This window comes from Bufo gargarizans, chromosome 2, assembly GCF_014858855.1.
Source record: "Bufo gargarizans isolate SCDJY-AF-19 chromosome 2, ASM1485885v1, whole genome shotgun sequence".
NCBI classification, from domain to species: Eukaryota; Metazoa; Chordata; class Amphibia; order Anura; family Bufonidae; genus Bufo; species Bufo gargarizans.
The window spans coordinates 412,953,990-412,981,955 of NC_058081.1; the positions used below are offsets into that span (position 1 = coordinate 412,953,990).

A 27,966-nucleotide genomic window follows, 5' to 3' on the forward strand; every position below is an offset into this window, starting at 1 on the left:
GTAGTAGTATACTGTGCTCTTCAGTGTTAATTATTTTTACACAGTTTAGTGTCATCTGCGAAAATTGATATTTTACTATGCAAGCCTTCTACAAGATCATTAATAAATATATTGAAGAGAATAGGGCTCAATACTGACCCCTGAGGTACCCCACTAGTGACAGTGACCCAATCTGAGTGTGTACCGTAATAACCACCCTCTGTTTTCTATCACTCAGCCAGTTACTTACCCACATACAGACATTTTCTCCTAGTCCGAGCATTTTCATTTTATATACTAACCTTTTATGTGGTTCAGTGTTAAATGCTTTGGAGAAGTCCAGATATATGACATCCATTGATTCGCCGCTGTCAAGTCTAGAACTTACCTCCTCATAGAAACTGATTAAATTAGTTTGGCATGACTGATTCCTCACAAAGCTATGCTTATATGGCATTATTTCCGTTGAGATGCTCTAAGATAGCATCTCTTAGAAAACCTTCAATCAGTTTACCCACAACAGATGTTAAACTTACCGGCCTACAGTTTCCAGGCTCTTGCTATGTGCCAATCCTGTGGGACATTCCCTGTCAGTATAGAGTCCGCAAATATCAGAAATAAGGGTCTGGCTATGACATTACTTAATTCCCTTAGGATACGGGGGTGTATGCCATCCGGTCCTGGCAATTTGTCTATTTTAATCTTTTTAAGTCGCTGTTGTACTTCTTCCTGGGTCAGACAGGACACTTTTAATGGGGAATTTATTTTAATGGGGAATTTTATTTGTCTCAGTGAATACATTGGAGAAAAAAATATTTTACAGCTTTGCTTTCTCCTCGTCGCTCTCTGCGACTCCCCCCTCATTACTCTTTAAAGGCCCGACACCTTTAGATTTATACTTTTTAACATTTATATAGTTACATAGTAACATAGTACATAAGGCCGAAAAAAGACATTTGTCCATCCAGTTCGGTCTGTCATCCTGCAAGTTGATCCAGAGGAAGGCAAAAAAAAAACTGTGAGGTAGAAGCCAATTTTCCTCACTTTAGGGGAATAAAAAATTCCTTCCCGACTCCAATCAGGCAATCAGAATAACTCCCTGGATCAACGACCCCTCTCTAGTATCTATAGCCTGTAATATTATTACTCTGAAGAAATACATCCAGGCCCCTCTTGAATTTCTTTATTGTACTCACCATCACCACCTCCTCAGGCAGAGAGTTCCATAGTCTCAATTTATATAATTGAAGAACATTTTAGGGTTAGTTTTACTCTCTTTGGCAATGAATCTCTCGGTCTCTAGTTTGGCCGCTTTTATTTGTTTTTTACATGTTATATTTTTTTCCTTATAGTTTTTCAGTGCTTCCGTGCTACCTTCCTGTTTTAGTGATTTATATGCTTCCTTTTTGTTATTTGTTGCTTTCCTTAGCCTTTTATTCCCATACGGTATGGAGTCTCTTAGTTGGCTACATTTAGCTTTTTTGAAGTTTGGTATTTTTTTTCCTCCATGTAGAAACTCTCTTTTGAATGATAATTGGAAGGTTATTACTTTATGGACACATGGTTCCCAGGTGTCCCCCAACCTGCACGTCTGTTGTTCTGTCAGGCCTTTTGGTTAATACTAAGTCTATTATGGCAGGCCCTCTAGTCGGGTCCTGAACCAGTAGGGAGAGGCAATTGTCTTTGGTTATTGCCAAGAACCTGTTTCCTTTATGGGATGTACAGCTTTCAGTGATTACTTTACATTCCCCATATGTTTGCACCATTTTGTAAACATTTTATTTTTTTAGGATGTTAAATGGCTTAGAATTTTAAAAGCAATTCTTTTATATTTTTAAGATCATTTCCCAAACCCAGTTTTTTAAGGACCAGTTCAGTTATGAAGTCACTTTGTGGGCTTACATAGTAGAAACCACCCATAAATGACCCATTTTAGAAATTACACTCCTCAAGTTATTCAAAACTGATTTTACAAACTTTGTTAACCCTTTAGGTGTTCCACAATAATTCACAAGAATGTTCCACAAGAAATGTCACTTTTTTTGTTGCAGATTTTCCATTTTAATCCACTTTTGTGTAGCACAGCAATGGTTGAGAGCCAGACAAAACTAAATATTTATTACCCTGATTCTGCAGTTTACAGAAACACCCCATAGGTAGTCATAAACTGCTGGACGGACACACCACAGGGCTCAGAAGGGAAAGAGGACCATATGGTTTTTGAAGGGCAGATTTCACTGGGATAATTTTAAGTTGCCATGACGCATTTGAAGACCCCCTGATGGACCCTCAGAGTACAAACTCCCAAAAAGTAACCCCATTTTGGAAACTACAGTATAAGGAGACAGTTTTATTGGTACTAATTTGGTATACATATGATTTTTGATCACTCAAAAAAAACAAAAAAAAAACATGTTTTGGTGTCTTCATTTTCTGAAAGTGTATACGTATACAGCAAGGGCTCGGCTGTCAGGAACAGGACGGCTGCTTATAATCAAGCAGGCACAGCTCCTGCACCCGCCCAATCAGAGCCCCTTACATGTACGGCGTTGGTCCTTAACTCACGTCCTGCAGCACCGTACACTTACGGCACTGAGCTCCTACGTGTTAATAAGAGCAATATTTTGATTGATTATCTTTACTAAATATTTTGTTGTAGCTTTGTAAAAAATACACAATACATAGAAGTCAGCGGTAGATTGAAAACTTAAAGTTTCCCTGAGGGGAAAAAAGGAAACTCAAAGTGGTCCTATGTTGTAGGTGGATTCCAATTGACCAAAATTGGGCTCAAAACAAGTTGGTGGGACCACCAATAACCTAGTACAGCACAAAACACCACCCCAGCAGAACCAACTACCACAGTGCAGTACAAACTGCTGCTCCAAATACCTCCACAAAATCTGCCCTTCTGATGTGACCAGTGGTAGCTGCTATATGCTGCCCCCCCCCCCCATTTCTCTGTAAGGTATGGAGAAGGTAGCCGAAGAGGTGAGACACTGGCCACAGCACCAAACCAGCCCTCCCAACAGCATGCTGCCTGGTCTTTCAGTGTTGCCATACATAGTGGAGAATACAGCTCTAAATAACTATTACATGCTGTGATTTCCCCTCTGATTATAGGCATTCTCTTTCCTCATCTCCCAACTTTCTAACTACAAACTCCCCATCCTGGTGACCCAATTGTCATCCTGCTGCCACCCCAAATACTGTACTCGCTCTGCTCCCTGAAGCCCCACAAAATTATACTGCAGAAATAATAGTCCCCTAAATATTGACATTATTAATAATCTAAATTTTCACTCACTTACAGAGAAATATCTATGGCAATAAATCAATTGAGCTGAGATTGAAACTTCCTATTTAGCTGCAGCAGTCTCACACAATTTTTGCTCACTCCTTTGACCTCCCGTTATCCTCCATTCTGGACTTGCAGGAGTGTACGGCATTATCATGATTTATAATGTTGTGTGCCTCTGCTTGACTTTACTGTTACAGAATCGTACTTAAAGGGCTATTATCATCTTAATGATCACTGTTAAATCTGTTAATGATTTAACAGTGATCATTTTTCTAAATATATTTCATTAACAAATCCCCACCCCTTAGAAAAAATAAACCTATACTTACCTGAATGTTGTCTTCCGTCTCCCCTGGTTATGGCCACCGCTCTTCTCAGGAATCACGGTGGCCGCGCATGCGCAGACGACTTCTTTTCTTCTCCCGACTGGCCGCGCGCTGTACTGAACGCAAGTATACTATACTGGCCAGGAAGAAGTCACCAGGGCGCATGCGCGGACTCGGCGTGCACGTTCAGTACAGAGTGTGGCCCGGCTGGGAGAAGACATCAATGAAGATGGAGCCCGCCCCCTGCCAAAACCAGGAAGTGGACGGCATGCCGGGAGCAGGTAAGTATAAAACTGCGTCTTGAGAAAACTCCTTTAAGGCTTTATGTCATTATGATCCTGTAGAAGTAAGGTCAAGCAGAAGCACACAGCATTATAAATCATGATAATGCTGTGCGCTCCTGCAAGTCCAAAATGGAGGATTACGCTCACACGTGGAGCATGATTCCTGCAATTCCTGGACTCGCTCGCGTGAAACAGCCCTTACACTGGCAGATTATCGATAATGAGCATTCCTATGAACGTTTGTCAGCGATTAGAGTTGAGCGGACACCTGGATGTTTGGGTTCGACGGGTTCGGCCGAACTTCGTAAAAAACTTGACCTGAACTTGACCCCGAACCCGAACCCCTTTGAAGTCAATGGGGACCCGAACTTTTGAGCACTAAAATGGCTGTAAAAATGTCATGGAAAGGGCTAGAGGGCTGCAAATGTCGTCAAAATGTGGTTAAGAGTATGGCAAGTTCTCTGCAAACAAATGTGGATAGGAAAAAGCTATTGAGGCGCAAATGTTGGCCAAGAGAGTATAGCGGAAATGTGGGACAAATTATTGAAGTGCAAATGTGGTACAACTTTTTTAAGTTTAAGCATTGAATCAAAGGAGGTGGCATTAATTAAAGAAGCATTTCAGAAATGTTATTCCTTGTCACCTATGCAGAGCAGGGGTTTATTCACGTCTAAAATTGTATATTGTCAACCCAAGAATGTAACAGCAAAATTACAGAAATGTAATAACCTGTCTACTTGTTAGAGCAGGGGTCTATGACAGAAAACAATTGTTTATTGTCACCCGAAAATGTAAAATAAAAATTATTGAAATTTATTAAGCTGTCAACTAGGTAGAGGAGGGGTATATTACACCCAAGAATTGGTGAATTTGACCCTAAAATGTAACTGACAAATGTTTTTTTTTTTACTGGTCTAATAGCTATATTAGTGGTACATCACACCAAAATATTGCTGAATTTCACCAGAAAATGTAACTGCCATTTTTTTTTTTACCGGTCTACTAGGTATAGCAGTGGTACTTCACACCCAAAAATTTTTGCATTTCAACTGAAAATGTAACTGACAACATTTTTATGTTAGCCGGCCTACTATGTATAGCAGTAGTACATCACACCCAGAAATTGGTGAATTTCACCCTAAAATGTAAATGACAATTTTATTTTATTTTTTACCGGCCTACTAGGAATAGCGGTGGCACATCACACCCAAAAATTTGTGAATTTCACCCGAAAATGTTAATGAAATTTATTTTTTATTTTTTACCAGCCTTACACCCAAAAATTGGTGAATTTCACCTGGAAATGTAAATGACAATTATTATTTTTTTTACCGGCCTACTAGGTATAGTAGTGGTACATCACACCCAAAAGTTGGGGAAACCTGTCTACTTAGTATAGCAGTGGTACTATACATCCAAAAATTGCTGAATTTCACCAGAAAATTTAACTGACAAAGTAGTGAAATTATATTTAAAAAAAATACGTACAATAAATAATAATTTGATTTATGAGATGGAGTTCCATATGGAGTAGGAGGCGGTGGATGTAGCGGTGAAGGTGGAAGCGGCAGTGGAGGAGGACGAGGTAGCCAACACAGGTTTTTGGTTTTAATATATATTTTTTTAAATTAGGGTAAAAGAGTGTGAAATTTCCAAAATGCAAGAATGGGCAATTGCGCTGCAGTATAACAATGGCTGGTTAGTGCCATATACATGTCTATTCTGCACAAGATATGGACAAGTCCTGAGGGATCCATGCCTGGTTCATTTTAATGAACGTGAGCTTGTCCACATTGGCTGTGGACAGGCGGCTGCGCTTGTCTGTGATGAAGCCCCCTGCCGTGCTTAACACACGTTCAGATAATACACTTGCTGCAGGGCAGGCAAGCACCATGAACCCAATTTGGAGACCCAGAAGTTGAATGGGGCAGACCCGTCATTCAGTACATGTAGGCATGTGCACACATACTGCTCCACCATGTTGGAGAAATGCTGCCTCCTGCTAAGACGTTTCATATCAGCTGGTGGTGCTGGTTGTTGTGGAGTGCTGACAAAGCTTCTCCACATTTCGGCCATGCTAACCCTGCCTTCTAAAGGTGCTGGTAGTGCCCCAGCTGCATTGGCGACCTCTTCCTCGTCTCCTGCCTTCGCCTTGTGCTTCCACTTTGCCCCCGCTGTCAGGTGGAAATGCCACCAGCAGCGCGTCTACCAGCGTGCACTTGTACTCACGCATCTTACGATCACGCTCCAGTGATCGAATTAAGAACGGTACTTTGTCCTTGTAACAGGGATCCAGCAGCGTGGCCACCCAGTAATCAGCACAAGGTAGAATGTGGGCAACCCGGCGGTCGTTGGGGATACACTGCAGCATGTAATCGCTCATGTGCGCCAGACTGCCCAGAGGCAACTAAAAGCTGTCCTCTGTGGGAGGTGTATTGTCTGTGTCCTCTGTATCCCCCCATCCTTGCACCAGTGATGGCCATGAGCTGGTATGGGTGCCACCCTGCTGTGAATATGGTTCCTCCTCCTCCATCTCCTCCTTCTCATCCTCCACCTCGTCATCCTCCAGAACTGTGCCCTGGCTGGACAATTGTGTACCTTTGGTTTGTGGGTGCAGGAACCCACCCTCGGAGCCACTTGGGAATGACTGTCCGGAAACCCTACGAAATGATCCCTCTTCCTCCTCCTCCTCCTCCTGTGCCACATCCTCTTCCATCATCGCCAGAAGCATTTTTTCAAGGAGGCATAGAAGTGGAATAATAACGGTGATAACGGCGCTGGCCATGTTGGTGGAGTTCTCGATACAGAGCAACAAGGAACACAGGTCTCGCATGGAGGCCCAGTCATTGGTGGTGAAGTGGTGCTGTTCTGCCGAGCGACTCACCCGTGCGTGCTACAGCTAAAACTCCACTATCGCCTGCTGCTGCTCGCACAGTCTGGCCAGCATGTGAAAGGTGGAGTTCCACCTTGTGGACACGTCGCATATGAGGTGGTGAGCAGGAAGGCTGAAGTTACGCTGCAGCGGTGACAGGCGAGCAGCAGCAGGGTGAGAACACCGAAAACGCACATAGATGGCCCGCACTTTATGCAGCAGATCTGACATATCGGGGTAATTTTTTAGGAATCTCTGCACCAACAAATTCAGCACATGCGCCAGGCAAGGGATGTGCGTCAAACTGGCTAGTCCCAGAGCTGCAACAAGATTTCGCCCATTATCGCACACCACCATGCCGGGCTTGAGGCTGACTGGCACAAACCACTCATCGGTCTGTTGTTCAAGGCCCGTCCACAGCTCTTGCGTGGTGTGGGGTTTGTCTCCCAAACAGATAAGTTTTAAAACTGCTAGCTGTCGTTTACCCCTGGATGTGCTGAAGTTGGTAATGAAGGTGTTAAGCAGACCGGATGAGGAGCTGGTACAGGATGAGGAAGCAGAGTAGGAGGAGGAAGCAACAGGAGGCAAACTGAAGCACCCTGCAATCCTCGGTGGTGGAAGGACATGCGCCAAACTGCTATCCGTCTCAGGCCCAGCCGCCACTTCATTTACCCAGTGTGCTGTTATGGACATAAAACGGCCCTGACCGTGCTACTGGTCCACGTATCCGTAGTGAGGTGCACCTTGCCACAGATGGTGTTGCGCAGTGCACACCTGATTTTGTCCCCTACTTGGTTGTGCAAGGAAGGGATGGCTCGCCTGGAAAAGTAGTGGCGGCTGGGCACAACGTACTGTGGGACAGCCACCGCCATAAGGTCTTTAAAACTATCCGTCTCCAACAGACGGAATCACAGCATTTCAAAGGCCAGTAATTTAGAAATGCTGGCATTCAGGGCTAGGGATTGCGGGTGGGTAGGGGGGGTACTTCCTCTTCCTCTCCAGCGTTTGGGACATTGTGGGGATGCTCGGTGACCCAGGTGTTGGTGTTGCTGGCAGATCCTCTGTTTGCGGGGTGGTAGGTGGCACTGTCACTCCAGAGGTGGATGAAGATGCCGAGACTGCAGCAGAAGAGGAAGCAGGAGGAGCCAGAGACCTTTCTTGGTTTTTGATGTGTCTAGTCCACTGCAGCTCGTGCTTTGCACTTAAATGCCTGGTCATGCAGGTTGTGCTCAGGTTGAGAATGTTTATGCCTTGCTTCAGGCTCTGATTGCACAGCGTGCAAACCACATTTATGTCTTGTCATTAGCACATTGTCTGAAGAACTGCCACGCCAGGGATTTCCTTGGGGATGGATTTGGTGTGCTCCCCTTGCTGCGGTGGGCAGTAGGAGGCGTACTGTCTAGAGGACGCCGCTTCGCTTTTGCACCCTTCTCCCTGTTCTGCTGTGCTGGTGGCTCTGTGCGACCTCTGCCTCTTCCTCCGTACTACATAGGTCACTTGCATGACCTTGATTCCATGTGGGGTCGAGGACCTCATAGTCCTCCACATCATCTTCCACCCAGTCTTCACCCCTGCCTTCCTTGTCGGTCTGCACACTTTCGAAAGCCCCAGCAGTTGGCACCTGTGTTTCGTCATCATCCGAGACGTCCTGCGATGGTCCTCCCATGTACTCATCTTGAAAGATAAGTGGTTGGGCATCGGTGCACTCAATCTCTTCCATGTCTGGGGCATGGCTAAGTGGATGGCCCTGGGAAACCCTGCTAATAGAGACATCAAAAAGCAGAAGAGACTGCTGCATGACTTGGGGCTCAGACTGCTTGGCTGATTTGCAAGGGGGGGAGGTGAAAGACTGATGGACATCAGCTGCAGGTGCCAACTGTGGTCTTCCAGCAGGAGACTGGGTGAGAGACAATGTGAAGGAACTGGATCCACTGTCAGCAACCCAATCTACTATCACCTGTACTTGTTCAGGCCTCACCATTCGTAGAGCAGCATTAGCCCCGACCAAATACCGCTCCAGGTACTACTCACACCTGAGGAAGGGGTTTCACTTGTGCGTGTAGCTGGCACAGATCGACCACGTCCTCTCCCTGCAACAGGAGCTCCACCAGCAGCACCAGGACCTGGGCCACGTCCCTTATTTGACGCTCTCCTCATATTTTTTGAATTTAGGATCTTGCCCTTAATGGGTGTTTAATTAATAGTAGAATAGAACGACAGTATGTAAAGGGTGTTTCTCACACGGTCTAAACCAGACTAGGCCTCATTTAAAGATTTCTTTGCTCACAATCGCTGTATTTCAAATACCTGAATCAAACCCCTGTATGTAGAGGGTGTATCTCACAGGGCCAGAACCAGTGTAGGCCAAAATTAAATATTTCTTTGCCCAAAATGGCTGTATTTCAAATGCCTGAATCAAACCCCTGTATGTAAAGGGTGTATCTCACAGGGCCTGAACCAGTGTAGGCCTGAGTTCAAGATTTCTTTGCACAAAATGGCTGTATTTCAAATGCCTGAATCAAACCTCTGTATGTAGAGGGTGTATATCACACGGTCTGAACCAGTGTAGGCCAAAATTAAATATTTTTTTGCACAAAATGGCTGTATTTCAAATGCCTGAATCAAACACCTGTATGTAGAGGTGAAGACTGAAGAACCTGCAAGCTTCTATTGGGCAATAAGGGTCATGTGACCATGTGTATGTCAGTTAGGATATGAGTTAAGGATCTGCAAGCTTCCATTGGTGGGTCATGTGATGTTGCCATATTTTCATTTTTTGGGAATATCTCAAAAAAGGTACATCCTAGAATGCTGACACAGGTCTAAAAGCTTTCTAAGCACTTGATTTACCTATATGCAAAATTTAGTTCAGATCAGTATATTTGTTTGGTGGTGCATAAAGAATAGACAGACAACTGCTCCTCTGACCCCTGTAGTGCTAGTATATAATGCTCCTTCATGCCCCCACCTCAGTGCCAGTATATAATGATCCTCCACCCCTTCCATAGTGCAGGATATATATAATGTGGCTCTGCCCCCATAATGTACCTAGTAGTGCCTATGTATAATGTAAATACAAATACTCTCCTGATTCCCTTTGACTCCTGTTCCCTGCTGCTGTCTGTGATCCAAACTATACAGGCCTCTTTTCGGTCCAGTCAGCTGACGACTCATGTGAAGCCCTATCCCTGATCTCCTGACCTCATAAACAATTATTTATATCATATTCTTATGAGTTTGAGTAAAGGTGGATTTAGATGGGCAGATCAGCTGCAGATTGTTGGGAAGGAAGTGTTCCTTCCTGACAGCTAGCTATCCGTTCATTGAAGAAGACCACTGCAGTTACATGCAGCGATCACCTCCACAGCACGAAGATGAGGGATCGATGTTGCGATTGCTCGTCCTCATACAGTTGTATTGTTTCTGGGCAGCAGATCATTGTTTAAACAGATAATTTAGCTGGCTGCAGAAACGACAGATGAGTCGACGGTTGTTCATCGGGTGATCAGCTGCACCTTTAGACAGGCAGATTGTCGAGAATGAGCGTTCGTAGATTATCTGACAGATTTTCTAACCAATCATTGGTCAGATGGCCAATTACAAACACAGATCCTTTGTTATACAAACCAACTATTGGTCTGATTGGAAAGATATTCGTCAGATAATCTGTTGGTGTAATATAGCCCAGAGTTTAGATATGAGTGTTTATGAGGAGATCAGAGAAAAGGCTTCACATGAGTCATCAGCTGACCAGACTCTGAGAAGTGATACTCTGCAAACAGACTGATTTTTAACCCCTGTTTCTCAAAATTGAAGGGGGCTTTATTTTTTATTTTTTTATAAAGACCAGTTGAAAAAATAATTTTTATCAGTAAACATCAACTTATTTGACAAGATATGAAAAATAAAACAAATTTTTTGCTACATTTCAGGATATTTATACATTAATGATTTATGTATGATGCATTTTTTCTACTTTCCAGCTTTGGAACAATTATTTTCATCTGGCAGTGGCATTTATTACTCAGGATTCTCTACAGCTAGAGAATTTCTCTCATGACAAGTGCAATGAGATATTGGACAAGTAAGTGATGACTTTTTAAATTCTAAATGGGCAAAGACAATTGGACTCCCTGAATAGGATGCTATATGCCCTGTGGCATGAGAACCAATGGAATTATAAGGTCCTGCTCACACAGGAGCTTTTGCAAATGGAATCAATGCAGAATTTACCATAAGAAGCCAACTTAAGCTGACAGACATGTCCGTTCTTGGCAAGGTCAATGCCTTAAACCAGGCATGCTCAACCTGCGGCCCTCCAACTCCCACAATGCCCTGCTGTAGTCTGATAGCTGTAGGCTGTTCAGGTATGCTGGGAGTTGGAGTTTTGCAACAGCTGGAGGGCCGCAGGTTGAGCATGCCTGCCTGACCCTAAGTTCACACCTGAGCGTTTTACAGCGCGTTCAAACGCGCTGTAAAACGCTCAACACGTGAAAACCAATGCTTCCCTATGGCCCTGGTTCACACTTGAGCATTTTACAGCGCGTTTGAACGCGCTGTAAAACGCCCGACGCATAAACAAGTTCTTGAGCTTTTTTTGGGGCGCGTTTTGGCCATAGACTCATTGGACAACACTGCAGTCAATCACACAAACGCGTGTCAAACGCGCGTTTACTATTGCAAAAAACGCGCATAACCCAGGGTTAAACCATGAACTCTCATTAAAAATAATAGGAAGCAGAAGGAGCCTGGTCACTAAATGGCTTTTTGATTGGAATCCATGCTAAATTCTGTCTGCAAAAGTCACTGTGTGAATAGGGTCTAAGAAGCAAAACTTGCAAAACAGTATGTACCAGAGAAAGACAACATATTTCCCAAGTTCCTATATAGAGCTGATCTCCTTAAAGAGAGCAAGTTCCTCTCATGAGAACGTTAAGGGCTGTTTCACACGAGCGAGTCCATTGCGGGAATCACGCTCCGTGTGCGAGTGTGATCCTCTGCTCTGGACTTGCAGGAGCGCACGGCATTATCATGATTTATAATGCTATGTGTCTCTGCTTGGCCTTTTTTCCACAGAATCATAGTGACATAAAGCTCTCAGTATGATTCTGTGGAAATAAGGTCAAGCAGAGGCACATAGCATTATAAATCATGATAATGCCGTGCGCTCCTGCAAGTCCAGAGCAGAGGATCACACTCATACACGGAGCGCGATTCCGGAAATGGACTCGCTCGTGTGAAACAGCCCTAAGAAAGTAGATAATGCAGATGATAAAACGTTGGGCGGGGGGGAGTCAAAATTAGTGCTTATAAAACAAACTGATTATTCTCATTTCTGAAAACATTCTAATTTCTGGTGATCTTGTTCTGTTGCTATTATATACAGTTATTGCTTTCAAATCACTAGCATGCGCTTTTCAGTTTTGGACTTTTTTATGTGATGTAAATGCAATACTCAGAAATCTTTGGACAATCAAATCCATACATAATGTGACATGCATATTTTCGCTGCAGATTTCACCCTTTCCAATGCAATTGTGAAATCCATGACAAATCTGCAGCAGTAATACACTGAAATTCACTGCAAAATCTGCAGGATTTGGTACCAATTTGGCATCAATTGATTTCCGCCAGATACACTGTGGATTTTCCACTGAGTGAGGTCGACTGCAGACCTGCCAAGAGTGGCTATATCCTTTCTGTGGATTGATCTCATTGCAATGCAAAGGGGGAAATGCATGTAGTAGATTTCACGACTGATATACATTTAATGAACATATTTAAGGTGGCTCTTTCAAAGACAATAATGAGATGTATGCTTTCTCTCCAGGTATGAAGACATGAGATGTCTGATAGGCTTTGCAATACGTGATATGTGGTACAAGCTTGGTATGTATGATACTGACAAACAAATCAGGAGGTTTAGGCTGGGCATATACATTAGATTTCAGCAGGTTGAAAGGATCAGGCAACTTGACTTCAGGACTATTGTTTACATAGCACGGCTAGTTAAATAAAAGCATTTTTACAGTTTTTTGGGACATTGTACAGCAAAGACATAGACAACTTTATAATCATGCTATAGACTGCAATTAGGTACTGCTGGCAGTTTAATATGTGTTTTATAGGTGACAATTTCCCTTTAAGCAAGCTACTGAGGTTTGTGGTACATACTTTTTTTCCTTGAAAACTCTTTATCCAAATATATGAAAGTAAAAATGTTAAAAAAAACTGAAGCTTGCAGTATATGGTTGGCTGGTGGAGTGTACATGGGTTGGTGATGAAACTGGAAATAACTGGAGCCAAATCACACTAAATCTACTTTCACACTAGCGTTTCTATTTTCCGGTATTGAGATTTGTCATAGGATTCATTGTCAATGGGGACAAAACGTGACAGAACAGAACGGAATGCTCCAAAATGCATTCCGTTCCATTTGGTTGTGTTCCCAGCAAGCTGTGCTTTTCTTTCCTTCATGGGATGCAGAGCAAGACGGATCCATCATGACCCACAATGCAAGTCAATGGGAAAGGATCCGTTTAACTCAATCTGACACAAAAGAAAACTGATCTGTCCCCCATTGGCTTTCAATGGAGTTCATGACGGATCCGTCTTGGCTATGTTAAAGATAATACAACGGGTGCGTTCATAAAGATGGTTGTATTATCAGTAATGGAAGCGTTTTTGCTGAGCCCTGCCAGATCCAGCAAAAATGCTAGTGTTAAAGTAGCCTAAGGCCGCATTTATATTGGCAGATTTTGGTTAGTTTCTTGCATTAGTAAAAGTAAAGCCAAAGCTAGAAGTGGGTTCAAATCATGAAAGAGGTGCAAATCTTTACATAATGATCGATTTCAGTGTTTTGTATACAGTATTTTTAGCTTAAGACTAGTGCAGATTCAAATGGAATAGAAATATACTTAATTACTTATACTTCTCTAAAGGGTACATTTACACGAATGTGAGTGATGGCTGTTTTTGTAACAGCCGGCACACGGCTATTTTGAGAATCAGTTAAAGTCTATGGGGCTTTTCACATGGCTGTTAAAAAAACTAGCAGCTGTTAATAAAATAGGAAATGTCCTATTTCTCCCCTTTTTGACAGCCAGACAGACCCAATTAAAATCAATGGACCAATTTTTAACAGCCGTTTAGACAGGAGTGCACCCGTCTAATGGCAAGTAAAAACAGGCACCTGAATGAAGAAGCAGGCAGACCTGTGCTCCCAGACTGGTGACCTCACATAATCATGCTGGGAGTGTCAGCTCCTACTGTTTCTAGTGAGGTCCAAGTCTTTCCATACGTGAAAGTTGTAAGCTAAGTATTTTATTTATTTATTTTTTGTCAGCATGATCAGGGGGCCATTATATATATGATGACACAAAGGGAATTGTAATATATCTGGAGCATTATAGATAATGGGGGCACAAAGGGGGCCATATTCTTTACTGGGTGAACTATTTGGGGACAATTTATGTCCTGGAGGCACTAGAAAGCTGCACAAAATATACTACGAGCATTGCAGGGGTTGGGGGTATTAAAAAAGCTTCTGAAATTCATACATTTTTAACATCCATTTTTAGGATATAAATGTACCCTTAATGCTTTCCAGGCTCATACATTTTTCTCATGTTTGGCTTATAAACGCTGATTCAAATTGCTGATCAAAATCTGTAACTGGATACAAGGGTAGGAGAAGAGTGGATATAAATCCTGAAGCAAAACTGTGTGTTAAAGGGGAATTCCAGTAAAAATATAATTTTGTTTCATTTGCAAATGTTTACCCAGATTAGGCAAAGCCTTAACCAAGATACATTTGATACATGTACTTTGATTTTGACTTGCCAAAATCCTGTGACCACACGTTCTGTAGTTCTTTTGCTTTGAGACACAAGAAGAAACAACTTCTCTCCTTGAGATGTCATCTAATAAGGTGGCCAGTGGGGTTGGCTCTGTTCCAGGCTGTATCTTAGCCTCATCCCTTTGGTCTTTCTCCTCATGCTGATTAATTAGAATAATTTTGGGGATAACGCCCCCTAGCTGTGCTATATATTATGTGGCCATGGCAATAAGAAGCCATCCATGCCTCCAAAAGAAGCTAGTGATTCATGCCCCAAGCTCCCAACAAACTCTGATTGGAGTCTAGCCCATGATCTTCTCTCACCTGATTCTACCGCTAGCAAGGATAGACGACGGATCCTTAATATTGTTAGGCAAGCAAAGCAGGAAAGGGAGGTGGATGTTATTGTCCATCTTGGGACAAATGATCTGGCTTGCAATGAGGTTTCAAAGGTGAAGGAAGCTTTTTTTGATATACGGGAGGTTGCATCAACTGTTTCATTCTCTGCAGTTTTGACTGTGCATAACCTTCAGCATGACAGGAAGATGCGCATTAAGGAATTTAATGTATGGCTTGGTGAATGGTGTCTGAACCAAGGGTTTCTGCAGGTGAACGACTAATATTTGGACCCTGTACTCCACTGGCCTGCAGTAAAACTGTTATCCACTGACCGTCTAATATACCTCCAGCCACATAATCACTTGATCTTTTCTGTCCAGTTAATGCCTAATGTTTGGGGCCTGTACTCCACTGACCTGCAGTCAAATGGATATCTATTCACAGTCTAATATACCTCCAGACCAGGGCAGTCTTTAATATTGATTGGACCCCGGGCAAAAATTTACTTGGGCCCCCTGGATCCCGCCTTCTCACACCTTAGCAGACAATCACGCCCTCCACCACAACACACACACACAAAAAATCCACACATCTGGTAGAGTACAGTGAATGACTGTAAATACTTCCAGTTCTGAAGACTCCAGCGGCTCAGGATCAGTGCTCTGGGCAGCTGGGCTCAGGCTGGAAGTGGGCACCGCTCTGCAGGAAGGAGACTAGGGCTTGGCTCACCCTAGTGTTACAGTGCACCCCAGCACCACCCCACAGTATGCAGTATAGCACCTTATAGTACACAGCAACCCACAGTATGCAGTATAGCACCCTATAGTATACAGCACCACACAGTATGCAGTATAGCACCCCATACTATACAGTACCCCACAGCATATAGAAGAGCAGCAGAGAAGCCCAAAGTATACAACACCTCACAGTATACAGTAGAGCAGTATGGCACCTCACCGTATACAGCACCCCAAACTATACACGATACAGCCCCCACACTATACAGCCCCCACACTATACAGTACAGCAGTATAGCACTCCACAATATAGAGGCACCCACAGTATACAGCCCCCACTATATACAGTACAGCAGTATAGCACTCCACAATATACAGCACCCACAGTATACAGTATACATCCCCCACAGTATACAGGCCCCCACACTATACAGTAGTTTACAGTATATTAGCATAACAGCGCTGTCACCTTTTTCTGATGTAATCTTCACAAAAAAAGCTCCACAGTTAAGGCAAACTTCTACAGCAACACTCCTGGTAGGACCTTTGATGACTTCATAGTCATGTGACCAGTAATATTGCTAGGTTACTGGTCACATGGTGATGATGTCATCTAAGGTCCTAGAGAATCACAGCTCTCACAGTACGCTGCCTGGAGTGCCGGCAGGCATGGCATGGCAGCACCCCCTGTGTAGCTGACAGCCTGACACCCGGGGCAGTGGCTAGCAGGGCTCAAGAGGCAGCTGCCTTGGGTCCCCCAGGAGCAACTGGGCCCAGGGCAGCTGCCCCTTTTGCCCCTTGTTAAAGACGGCCCTGCTCCAGCCACATAATCACTTGATCTTTTCTGTACGATGAATGCATATTTTTTGGGGCCTGCAATCTAACTGGCCAACAGTAAAATTGTTATACAGTGATCGCCTAATGTACCTCCAGTCACATAATCAGTTGTTATTTTCTGTACAGTTAATGCCTAATGTTTGAGGCCTGCACTCCACTGGCCTGCAGTATAATTGTTATCCACTGACCGTCTAATATACCTCCAGTCACATAATCACTTGTTCTTTTCTGTCCGTTGAATGCCTAATGTTTGGGGCCTTTAATCCACTGGCAGGCAGTAAAATTGTTATACAGTGACTGCCTAATGTACCTCCAGCCACATAATCACTTGTTTTTTTCTGTCCAGTGAATGCCTAATGTTTGGGCCCTGTACTCCACTGGCCTGCAGTAAAATTGTTATCCAATGAACATATAATATACCTCCAGCCACATAATCACTTGATGTTTCATTGATTGGAGTCAGGAAGGAATTTTTTCCCCTTAAGTGGATAAAATTGGCTTCTACCACACAGTTATTTTTTATTTTTTTTGCCTTCCTCTGGATCAACTAGCAGGATAACAGGCCAAACTAGATGGACAGATGTCTTTTTTCGGCCTTATAACCTATGTATTCCTCAGTGCTGGTGGATTTCTGTTGAAGGCCTGCACCCCAGCATCAGCCATGCTGGATGCGCTTCTCGTCTGCCTCAAGATACCTTCCCCAGTCTGGTGAGTGGGGCTAACTGGACTCTGCCTGTTATGTTCCTGGGGCCTATGCAGTAAAGAGGGTACCTTGTGCACAGCCTTGTTCTCCCCAGCACTGCTGCCATGCCGAGCAGGACCTCCAGCTGGACCTGACTGGGTGGAGATGGCTGATCCCAGGCCTGTTTCCCTGTTGCTTGCTGCTGAGGAAGTGGAACCTAACCCCCCATCCTGCTCTGAATCTCGAGAAGCTACCGTCCTCCCCTCGTCTCAAAAGGGTCCCTGCAGGGGCTCCTTACCAGGAGCCAGACTCTAGGGGTCTCCTCAGGGCTCAGGTTTGCCGGTGGGCATGCCTGCTGCAGCCGCCTAGAGCTAGGCTGCAGCACATTGTCTTCCCCTGCAGCTCCATGTAGCACACTAGCCAGCCACTCCGGCAGCCAGTCGGGTCCCCAGGCTTCCACTGCTGACCACAACTGCCCGATCATCTCTTCCAGCACAGACATGGCAGGTATGATTGCTAAGCTCGTTCCCTGCAACCTGAAATGGTGCCCGTTGTCCCCAGGCACCCCGCATTTGAACCGGCCGCTCTGCCCCCTTCTCCCCTCCTCCTTACTCAATAAAGATATACCCCTAACCGGCCCCTCCTCACCAAACCCTGTCATGACGCCCTCCCCATAAGCTCCGCCCTCGTCCGGCCTCACTTGAATCCTATTTAGGATCTCTGGGGAGATCTGAAAATGGCTGTCTACCAAGGGTCTCCACCCATCCTGTCCGAAAATTCCCAAATGCAGATGTGCAAACCTTGTGGCATTATACCCAAGAAGACTGGAGGCTGTAATCGCTACCAAAGGTGCCTTATCTAAGGGTACTTTCACACTAGCGGCAGGACACCCTGTCAGATCCGTCCTGCCACTATTTCGCTGTGCCGCTGGACTGCCACTCCGTCCCCATTGACTATAATGGGGATGGAGGCGGAGCTCCGGTGCAGCAAGGCATTGCACGACGAGAGGCCGCCGGACTAAAAAGTCAGACATGCAGTAATTTTAGTCTGGCGGCCTTTCGCAGTGCACTGCTGTGCTGTGCCGGAGCTCCGCCCTCGTCCCCATTATAGTCAATGGGGGCGGAGCGGCAGTCCGGCGGCACGGCAAAATAGCGCCAGGACGGGTCCGACAGGGTGAACAGCCCGTCTGATCAGTCCTGCCGCTAGTGTGAAAGTAGCCTAAGTACTGAGTAAAGGGTCTCAATACAATATTTAAGTTTTTCCTTTTCAATAAACTAGCCAAGATTTCAAACATTCTGTTTTTACTTTCTCATTATAGGGTATTGAGTGTAGAATGATGGGGGAAAACTTGACTTTTTTCTTTATTATAACAAAATGTAAAAAAGATGAAAGGGTTTGAAGACTTTCCAAAAGCAGTGTATTATAAATTCCAATGCTGCCGCTGACGCCCACTGCACTTGTGTGTCAGCTGTGTAACAGCCTGCATTTGCTGTGTAGTAATGCTGGAGTAGTCTCAGCTCCTGGCCTCACACTGATGTACAGTTACATTGATATATGTTTTATAACATATAATACCTGTGAAATTAAAAACATGTACTAACAACATTTTTACTTTAGGTAGGTCAGACTTTAGGTAGGTCAGACTCAGCAACAACCTGCATTACAAGGAAGAAAAAAGGAAGAAAACATTGCATAATGAGAATAAATAGAATATACTATGATACATTTACACCAGAATGGCATGAGGAATGTTATGACAGACCAGTTAGTATTAAAGGCTATGTGCATTTTTGGAGACAATTTTTGCTTATGATTGCGTGTTACTCATTTTTTGCTAAAATCAATTTTTTAATTGTACTAGCTGAAGGACCCGGCTTCGCTCGGGTATATTTAATCTATTTCATTTAATGTTTGTGTGCGTCGTTAAAAGATATCAACACTATCCAATATAACAGTGACATCTACAGCACCCCGCCCCTAAAACAGTGACTTCCACTGCCCCCCACAGTGCCCCGTCCCTTAAAATTGGACCTCCACAGCAATCCACTCCCTTAAATTTGACCTTTACAGCAGCCTTCCCCTTTAACAGTGATTTTCACAGCATACCACCCCCTTTACAGTGACCTCCACAGGAGCCCGCCCCCTTAACAGTGTCCTTTACGGGATTGGGGGCATGACCTTTTGAACAGCTCACTCTAAGTCAGCAGCACTGTACTGTCTGAGTGTGAGGTGCAGGGAGAAAGTCACCCTCCCTTCCACCTCTGCAGGTGACAGAAGTTGATTTTCACCTTTATTTTTTCAATCCCTGTCGGCTGAGGAGTGGAGGGGGTGTGGCCTAACCAGATCGCGGCGCTGCTTAGCGAGACCTAGAAGTTGATTTTTACCTTCATTTTTTCAATCCTTGTCGGCTGAGGAGTGGAGCGGGGCGCGGCCTAGCCAGATCAGGGTCGTGGATTAGCGGGCTTAGAAGTAGATTTTTAACTTAATTTTTTTAATCTGTCGGCTGAGGAGTGGGAGGGGCTGTGGCCTAACCAGATCGGGGGCGTATCCTTTTGAACAGCTCACTGTAATACAGCAGCACTGTTCTGTCTGAGTGTGAGCTGCAGAGAGAAAGTCACCCTCTCTCCCACCACTGAAGCTAACAGAAGCTGATTTTTACATTCATTTTTTCAATCCCCATTGGCTAAGGAGAGGGAAGGGGGAGTGGCCTAACCATATCTTGGCGTGGCTTAGCGGGACCTAGAAGTTGATTTTTAACTTCATTTTTTAAATCTGTCAGCTGAGGAGTGGGAGGAGGCTTGGCCTAACTGAATCAGGGGCGTGTCCTTTGAACAGCCCAATCTAAGACAGCAGCACTGTTCTGTCTGAAAATAAGCTGCAGGGACAGAAGTTAATTTTTACCTTCATTTTTTCAATCCCCATCAGTGCAGGAGTGGGGGTGTGTGGCCTAACCAGTTCTGGGGCATAGCTTAGCGGGACCTGGTGGAGGGGTTTTAAGGTTTTTGAGGGTAGACACATTGTGGCAGGGGGCGTGTCTGGGCTCTTTCTTGCAAGATTGACGCCCCTCTGGGCACCTTACTGGCTCATTTGCATACCAAATAAACTGGATTTTTAGAGTATAAAAACATCTATTGCTGGAACAAAGGCACATCTGGAAATAAGGTACTAGTTGCTATTAGGCCATGGCTTTACTTTAATTGCAATATTCCTGGTGACAGATTTCCTTTAAAACTCTCCTATAGTAAAGATGTAGTGTCCCAATAGGTAGGGGTGGGCACTACACAAGGGTAAATTGGTGTGCGCGTTACTCCTACTCACAAGGAACAGAAATGTCATATTTAATTCTGCATTTAATGTATGTTTTAACATGTTGTTATATGCAATGTACCCCTGTATGATGTAACAGCAGGCCTAGTTGGGTGTAGTTAGACATCCCAGACACTAGAGGGAAAAAGGGAGCCCCTAGTATAAATGTCCAGGCCCAGACAGGGAGTGGGAGTGCAGAGTCAGGAGTCTGAGAAGACAGAGGTTAAGAAGCCTGCTCCTGACATGCAGCTGGATAGCCCTGGCTGCTAGTGATGTCCAGGAGGCTGTTGAGAAGCTCCAGCCTGCCTGAGAACAAGAGAGCCTAAGTCAGCTCAGTAGAGACACTCCAGTTGCAGGATCCAACCTCCTGGGAGAAACCTACAGTTATCCACCTGATAGGAGGAGGCGACCCAGGGTAAGCAAAGTGACCCTGATGGGCAGAGGACCTTTAGAGAGCATAGCAAGGAATCTAATACCTGAGGAAGAAAGTAACCAAGGATTTAAGCCACCCTTTTAGGCATCCGGGCCTTGGGAGATATAAAGCCAGAGCAGGAGTTCTAGAAAGGACACTGTACATTGATTCTGAGGAAAGGTACAACCTGCTGCTGAGTGCTTGTGAAGTTACCCTCTGTGTATCTTGCATGACTATTGCCTGCCATATTGTGAATGAGCCCCCTTGTGGAACTGTGATACAAAGACTGTACTTCTACCTGCTGTACAAAGTTGGATTGTCCAGTAAAGTTACGTTTGGTTCACCATATACTTGTGTACCTCCATCATTCCAACCACCAACCGGCGTGCCACCGTCTAAAGGCACTGGCGTCACGAATACCACAGGGACCTTGCCCCAGGCACACAAAATACCTGTAACATCCAGGGCACCTCATCCACCATCAGGCCTGGTCCCTATCTACAGAGCGTGCCCCAGAGGAACCGTGTCTACCTCTCCTTCACTGCCACGCGCCTGCCCAGGGTTCTTCAAATATAGTGAGTACCCTCGATTGCCCATAACCGTGACCTCACTTCGTCATACCCTGCAGGTCTGGCGTGTTGCAAAGATAAATGGCTGGGTTGTTATGGAAACCTGGAGTAAAACTGTGTATGTGGAGACTGGAAGACCTGCAAGCTTCTTTTAGCTGATAAGGGTCATGTGACCAAGCTTCTATTGGCTAATGCATTTTTTGGGAATATCTCGGGGACGGTATGTCCTAGAGAGCTGAGACCTGGTCTAAAACCTTCCCGGACACCTGATGTACCTGTGTGCCAAATGTTGTGATTTTAAATGTGACGGTACGGATTCCTTTAGCGGACATACAGCCATACACTTAGCTTTATATATTAGATATTGAGCTGTTCTGTCACAAAGGGTTAACTGTTTTTCTATCTGTGTGACTGATACTTTTACTTTTACTTTGTGCCGTCATCTAATAACCCTTATTTCTAAATGACCAAAAGGTCATAAACACTTATTTAAGCCACATTCTTATCAGTCAGATAAGACCTGAGCTATAATGATTGTTTTGAGGGATAAGTAGTCCTGCTCCCCAGATGACAGAAAAGACAGAAAATCCACATGCTGCCACTACAGCATGTCAGCTCTGTATAGAAAAAAAGTATTCCATATCTAAAATATAAAGCTGAGTGTATGTGTATGTCTGCTAAAGGAATCTGCACTGTCACATTTACAAACATTTGGCACACAGGTACTTAAGGTGTCCGGGAAGGTTTTAGACCAGGTCTCAGCTCTCTAGGACGTACCGTTCCTGAGATATTCCTAAAAAATACATTAGCCAATAAAAGCTTGGTCACATGACTCTTATCAGCCAATAGAAGCTTGCAGGTCCTCCAGTCTCCACATACACAGTTTTACTTCAGGTTTCCATAACAACCCAGCCATTTATCTTCACTGCTGTAGGAGAGCTTTAAAGGGATTCTGTCACTAGGATAATCGCTATTGCAGTAAAGCCATGGCCTGATAGCACTTAGTACCTTATTTCAAGATTGGATGTCCTAGAGTGAGCTGAGCAGAGGAAAAAAACTACTTTTATAACTACTAAATGGTAAATATGTGAAATTTACATTATATTAGGTATTTGATGATGAATTAGTCTAACTCTAAAACATAAGTTATATTTATGGTAACCGGAAAACCCATTTAACAACTGGAGATAGCCTATAATAGCCAATATTTAAAAAAAAATCATTAACATTTAAATGCCTGTAAGTTATTTTTAAATATGTCAGTTTTATGTCTTCAAAACCAATTTATACATTTCCCCTATAAACTGAAAAAAAAAAAAAAATATAGGAATTCATTGACTGCTTATTCTGTAATATAAAAAAGTAACATATTCTGCATTTTGAAAAGTGCTTTGTAGAGCTTGCTTTTGTCTTGGGAAATTATAATTATTTAGGTATTTGCTGTACTTGGGATTTGCTATATCAGCTTTACTAATTACACATTCAGTAGTTCAATTGCTATAGAAATCTACAAGACACCCACATAATACAGTAAAACTGCAGAAAAAAAAAACCTATGATTAGGGATAACACAATTTCCCATTATCTCTTTGGAAAGCCACAAACATTGTTGTTGACTGCATTATGTACAAAAGTACAAAAGGTCTGATTTATTATATTTTTCAAATTTTAAAAGGTAGATTTGGAGACTAGCAAAATGCTGAAGAACAAGCTGTATGTAAGAGATAACTTGTTGGGTTCATAATATATAGTAGAAGGAGTAAAGTTACCGTAATTGCCCTTCCAGCAATCATGTAAATACATTTTCTTCTGAAGGTTTCACATGGCAGTAAGCATAGGAGCGTTTATTTTACTGTAAGTTTAATACAATTATGTTAATGCAGTTAATGCCTGCAGAGGGTTTTTATGTCCAGTTATGTACCAATTTATTGTATGCACTATGCTTCATCAGATGCCTTGTATGGAACCTTAATAGGGGGAAATAAAGCCTTGAAGATTCACAACAAAATAATTCTAACGGATCCCAAAGCCCCATTAGTCATAGGTCTGTAAAAATAATATTTATAAATATTAAAATTATACTTAGTGAATGAGTCAAAAAGTAATGTGTGTGTTATGGATCAGTAAGGATGAACCCACTGTGCACGCTGACTGGTTTGGTGTAGGGCTAACCCTAAAGGCGTCATTCTGGTGCTTCCCCGGTATTATATCTTTAACTCCTATACAGGGATTTAGACTTTGCTGCGGGTTAGCAACCAGACTGCTACCTCCTGGAATAGTCCCAGTATACCGTATTTTTTTGCCCCATAAGACACAGTTTTTTGCCCCCAAAGTGGGGGTAAAATGCCCCTGCATCTTATGGGGCGAATACTAATGAAGCGCTTCCATTTTGGAAGTGCTTCATTAGTACCGGAGGACCGGGAAGCTGTGAAGGATCTGTACTCACCGCTTCCTGGTCCTCCGCTCGGCTGTCTGCTGTGCAGGGCTGTGCACCATGTGACCTCACTGTGCGCAGCCTTCACAGCTGACAGCCGAGAACCAGGAAGAAGAGAGAGAGCGCTGGTGGTGAGGTGTGCCGGCATCTATGAGCAGGAGATTAAGTTATTATATTGATTTTTTTATTTGCGCTGATGGCTGACGTGGGGGGGCATGATGGCTGACATGGAGGCATGATGGCTGACAATGGGGGGCTGATGGCTGACATAGGGGCATGATGGCTGACATGGGGACTTGTAACTGACATGGAGGGCTGATCTGAGGCATTGGGGTATGATCTGAGGTCTGATTAACATTGGAGGTCTGATTGGGGCTGTGAGCTGAGGTCTGATTAACACTGGGGGTCTGATTGCTGGTCTGACCTGAGGTGTAATGGATAATATGTTTTTCTTATTATCCTCCTCTAAAACCTAGGTGCGTCTTATGGGCTGGTGCATCTTATTGGGCGAAAAATACGGTAGTTGGCAGCTGACCAACTGGCATCAGGGACACTGGTGCAAACACCAGAGGCTCTAAGCATAGAAAACTCACCAAAAATGCACAAAAAAATTTATAAATAAAAAAAATCCACGCTGAACACAGGAGGGAAGGCAAACATTAACTGGGCCTGGAAACTAGTGATGGACGAACATCAGCCAGGACGGTTCGCGAATGCGATCGCGCAAACGGGATCAAATGTTCGCGAACCGCAACAATTCACTTTAATGGCAGGAGAACCTGAAAAACATTCAGCTGATATTTGCAGCCACCAAATACTAGAGGTGGATCGATGACAAAAATTCCTGCAAAAAATATGTATCTTAACTAGGGATGAGCGAACTCGAACTGTATAGTTCGGGTTCGTACCGAATTTTGGGGTGTCCGTGACACGGACCCGAACCCGGACATTTTCGTAAAAGTCCGGGTTCGGGTTCGGTGTTCGTCGCTTTCTTCGCGCTTTTGTGACGCTTTCTTGGCGCTTTTTGAAAGGCTGCAAAGCAGCCAATCAACAAGCGTCATACTACTTGCCCCAAGAGGCCATCACAGCCATGCCTACTATTGGCATGGCTGTGATTGGCCAGAGCACCATGTGACCCAGCCTCTATTTAAGCTGGAGTCACATAGCGCCGCCCGTCACTCTGCTCTGATTAGCGTAGGGAGAGGTTGCGGCTGCGACAGTAGGGCGAGATTAGGCAGATTAACTCCTCCAAAGGACTTGATTAACTGATCGATCTGCAGCTGTGGATCATTGAGCTGCTGATCCTCAATTGCTCACTGTTTTTAGGCTGCACAGACCGTTTGTCAGTCTCATTTTTCTGGGGTGATCGGCGGCCATTTTGTGTCTTGTGGTGCGCCAGCACAAGCTGCGACCAAGTGCATTTAACCCTCAATGGTGTGGTTGTTTTTTGGCTAAAGCCTACATCAGGGTGAAGCTGTCACACCAAGTGCATTTAACCAGCAATAGTCTGTTCATTTTTTGGCCATATACAAAATCAGGGGCAAGCTGCGCCTGTCACCAAGTGCATTTAACCCTCAATGGTGTGGTTGTTTTTTGGCTAAAGCCTACATCAGGGTGAAGCTGTCACACCAAGTGCATTTAACCAGCAATAGTCTGTTCATTTTTTGGCCATATACAAAATCAGGGGCAAGCTGCGCCTGTCACCAAGTGCATTTAACCCTCAATGGTGTGGTTGTTTTTTGGCTAAAGCCTACATCAGGGTGAAGCTGTCACACCAAGTGCATTTAACCAGCAATAGTCTGTTCATTTTTTGGCCATATACAAAATCAGGGGCAAGCTGCGCCTGTCACCAAGTGCATTTAACCCTCAATGGTGTGGTTGTTTTTTGGCTAAAGCCTACATCAGGGTGAAGCTGTCACACCAAGTGCATTTAACCAGCAATAGTCTGTTCATTTTTTGGCCATATCCCAGTCTAATTCTGTCACTAAATCCATACCGGTCACCCAGCGCCTAAATACTAGGCCTCAAATTTATATCCAGCTAAATCTGTCCCTAGTGCTGTAGCTGGGCGAGTTATTTAGTGTCCGTTCAAGCACATTTCTTGTTCTGGGTTGAAATACAATTCCCAATTTAGCAATTTCATAATTTAGTGGTTCCTGCTATATCAGAGCTATTTGAAATCTATCCCAAAAAGGGTATATAATATTGAAGGTGCACATTGGGTCATTCAGAATAACTTCACACACACCCGCTACTGTGTATTTCCAAGTCTAATTCTGTCACTAAACCCATACCTGTCACCCAGCGCCTAAATACTAGGCCTCAAATTTAAATCCCTCTAAATCTCTCGTTACCCACCGCTGTACTGTTGTTGCTGGGCAAGATATTTAGTGTCCGTCAAAGCACATTTTTTGTTCTGGGTTGAAGTACAATTCCCAATTTAGCAATTTCATAATTTAGTGGTTTCTGCTATATCAGAGCTATTTGAAATCTATCCCTAAAAGGGTATATAATATTGAAGGTGCACATAGGGTCATTCAGAATAACTTCACACACACGCTTCTGTGCATTTCCAAGTCTAATTCTGTCACTAAATCCATACCGGTGACCCAGCGCCTAAATACTAGGCCTCAAATTTAAATCCCTCTAAATCTCTCGTTACCCACCACTGTACTGTTGTTGCTGGGCAAGATATTTAGTGTCCGTCAAAGCACATTTTTTGTTCTGGGTTGAAGTACAATTCCCAATTTAGCAATTTCATAATTTAGTGGTTTCTGCTATATCAGAGCTATTTGAAATCTATCCCTAAAAGGGTATATAATATTGAAGGTGCACATAGGGTCATTCAGAATAACTTCACACACACGCTTCTGTGCATTTCCAAGTCTAATTCTGTCACTAAATCCATACCGGTGACCCAGCGCCTAAATACTAGGCCTCAAATTTAAATCCCTCTAAATCTCTCGTTACCCACCACTGTACTGTTGTTGCTGGGCAAGATATTTAGTGTCCGTCAAAGCACATTTTTTGTTCTGGGTTGAAGTACAATTCCCAATTTAGCAATTTCATAATTTAGTGGTTTCTGCTATATCAGAGCTATTTGAAATCTATCCCTAAAAGGGTATATAATATTGAAGGTGCACATAGGGTCATTCAGAATAACTTCACACACACGCTTCTGTGCATTTCCAAGTCTAATTCTGTCACTAAATCCATACCGGTGACCCAGCGCCTAAATACTAGGCCTCAAATTTAAATCCCTCTAAATCTCTCGTTACCCACCGCTGTACTGTTGTTGCTGGGCAAGATATTTAGTGTCCGTCAAAGCACATTTTTTGTTCTGGGTTGAAGTACAATTCCCAATTTAGCAATTTCATAATTTAGTGGTTTCTGCTATATCAGAGCTATTTGAAATCTATCCCTAAAAGGGTATATAATATTGAAGGTGCACATAGGGTCATTCAGAATAACTTCACACACACGCTTCTGTGCATTTCCAAGTCTAATTCTGTCACTAAATCCATACCGGTGACCCAGCGCCTAAATACTAGGCCTCAAATTTAAATCCCTCTAAATCTCTCGTTACCCACCGCTGTACTGTTGTTGCTGGGCAAGATATTTAGTGTCCGTCAAAGCACATTTTTTGTTCTGGGTTGAAGTACAATTCCCAATTTAGCAATTTCATAATTTAGTGGTTCCTGCTATATCAGAGCTATTTGAAATCTATCCCAAAAAGGGTATATAATATTGAAGGTGCACATTGGGTCATTCAGAATAACTTCACACACACCCGCTACTGTGTATTTCCAAGTCTAATTCTGTCACTAAACCCATACCTGTCACCCAGCGCCTAAATACTAGGCCTCAAATTTAAATCCCTCTAAATCTCTCGTTACCCACCGCTGTACTGTTGTTGCTGGGCAAGATATTTAGTGTCCGTCAAAGCACATTTTTTGTTCTGGGTTGAAGTACAATTCCCAATTTAGCAATTTCATAATTTAGTGGTTTCTGCTATATCAGAGCTATTTGAAATCTATCCCTAAAAGGGTATATA

The 27,966-nt window shown here is 43.7% G+C and overlaps 1 protein-coding gene across 3 annotated transcripts in view; it reads left to right on the forward strand.

The window, feature by feature from the left end:
* The window catches only part of DOCK2 (dedicator of cytokinesis 2), a 1,177,826-nt gene that overhangs the window by 797,383 nt on the left and 352,477 nt on the right, over positions 1-27,966 (forward strand). For all 3 annotated transcript variants that reach the window (XM_044280877.1, XM_044280878.1, XM_044280879.1), the window contains 2 exons: positions 10,743-10,843; positions 12,590-12,648. In XM_044280877.1, coding sequence (XP_044136812.1) covers positions 10,743-10,843; positions 12,590-12,648 — 160 coding nt within the window. The remainder of the gene's footprint in view (positions 1-10,742; positions 10,844-12,589; positions 12,649-27,966) is intronic.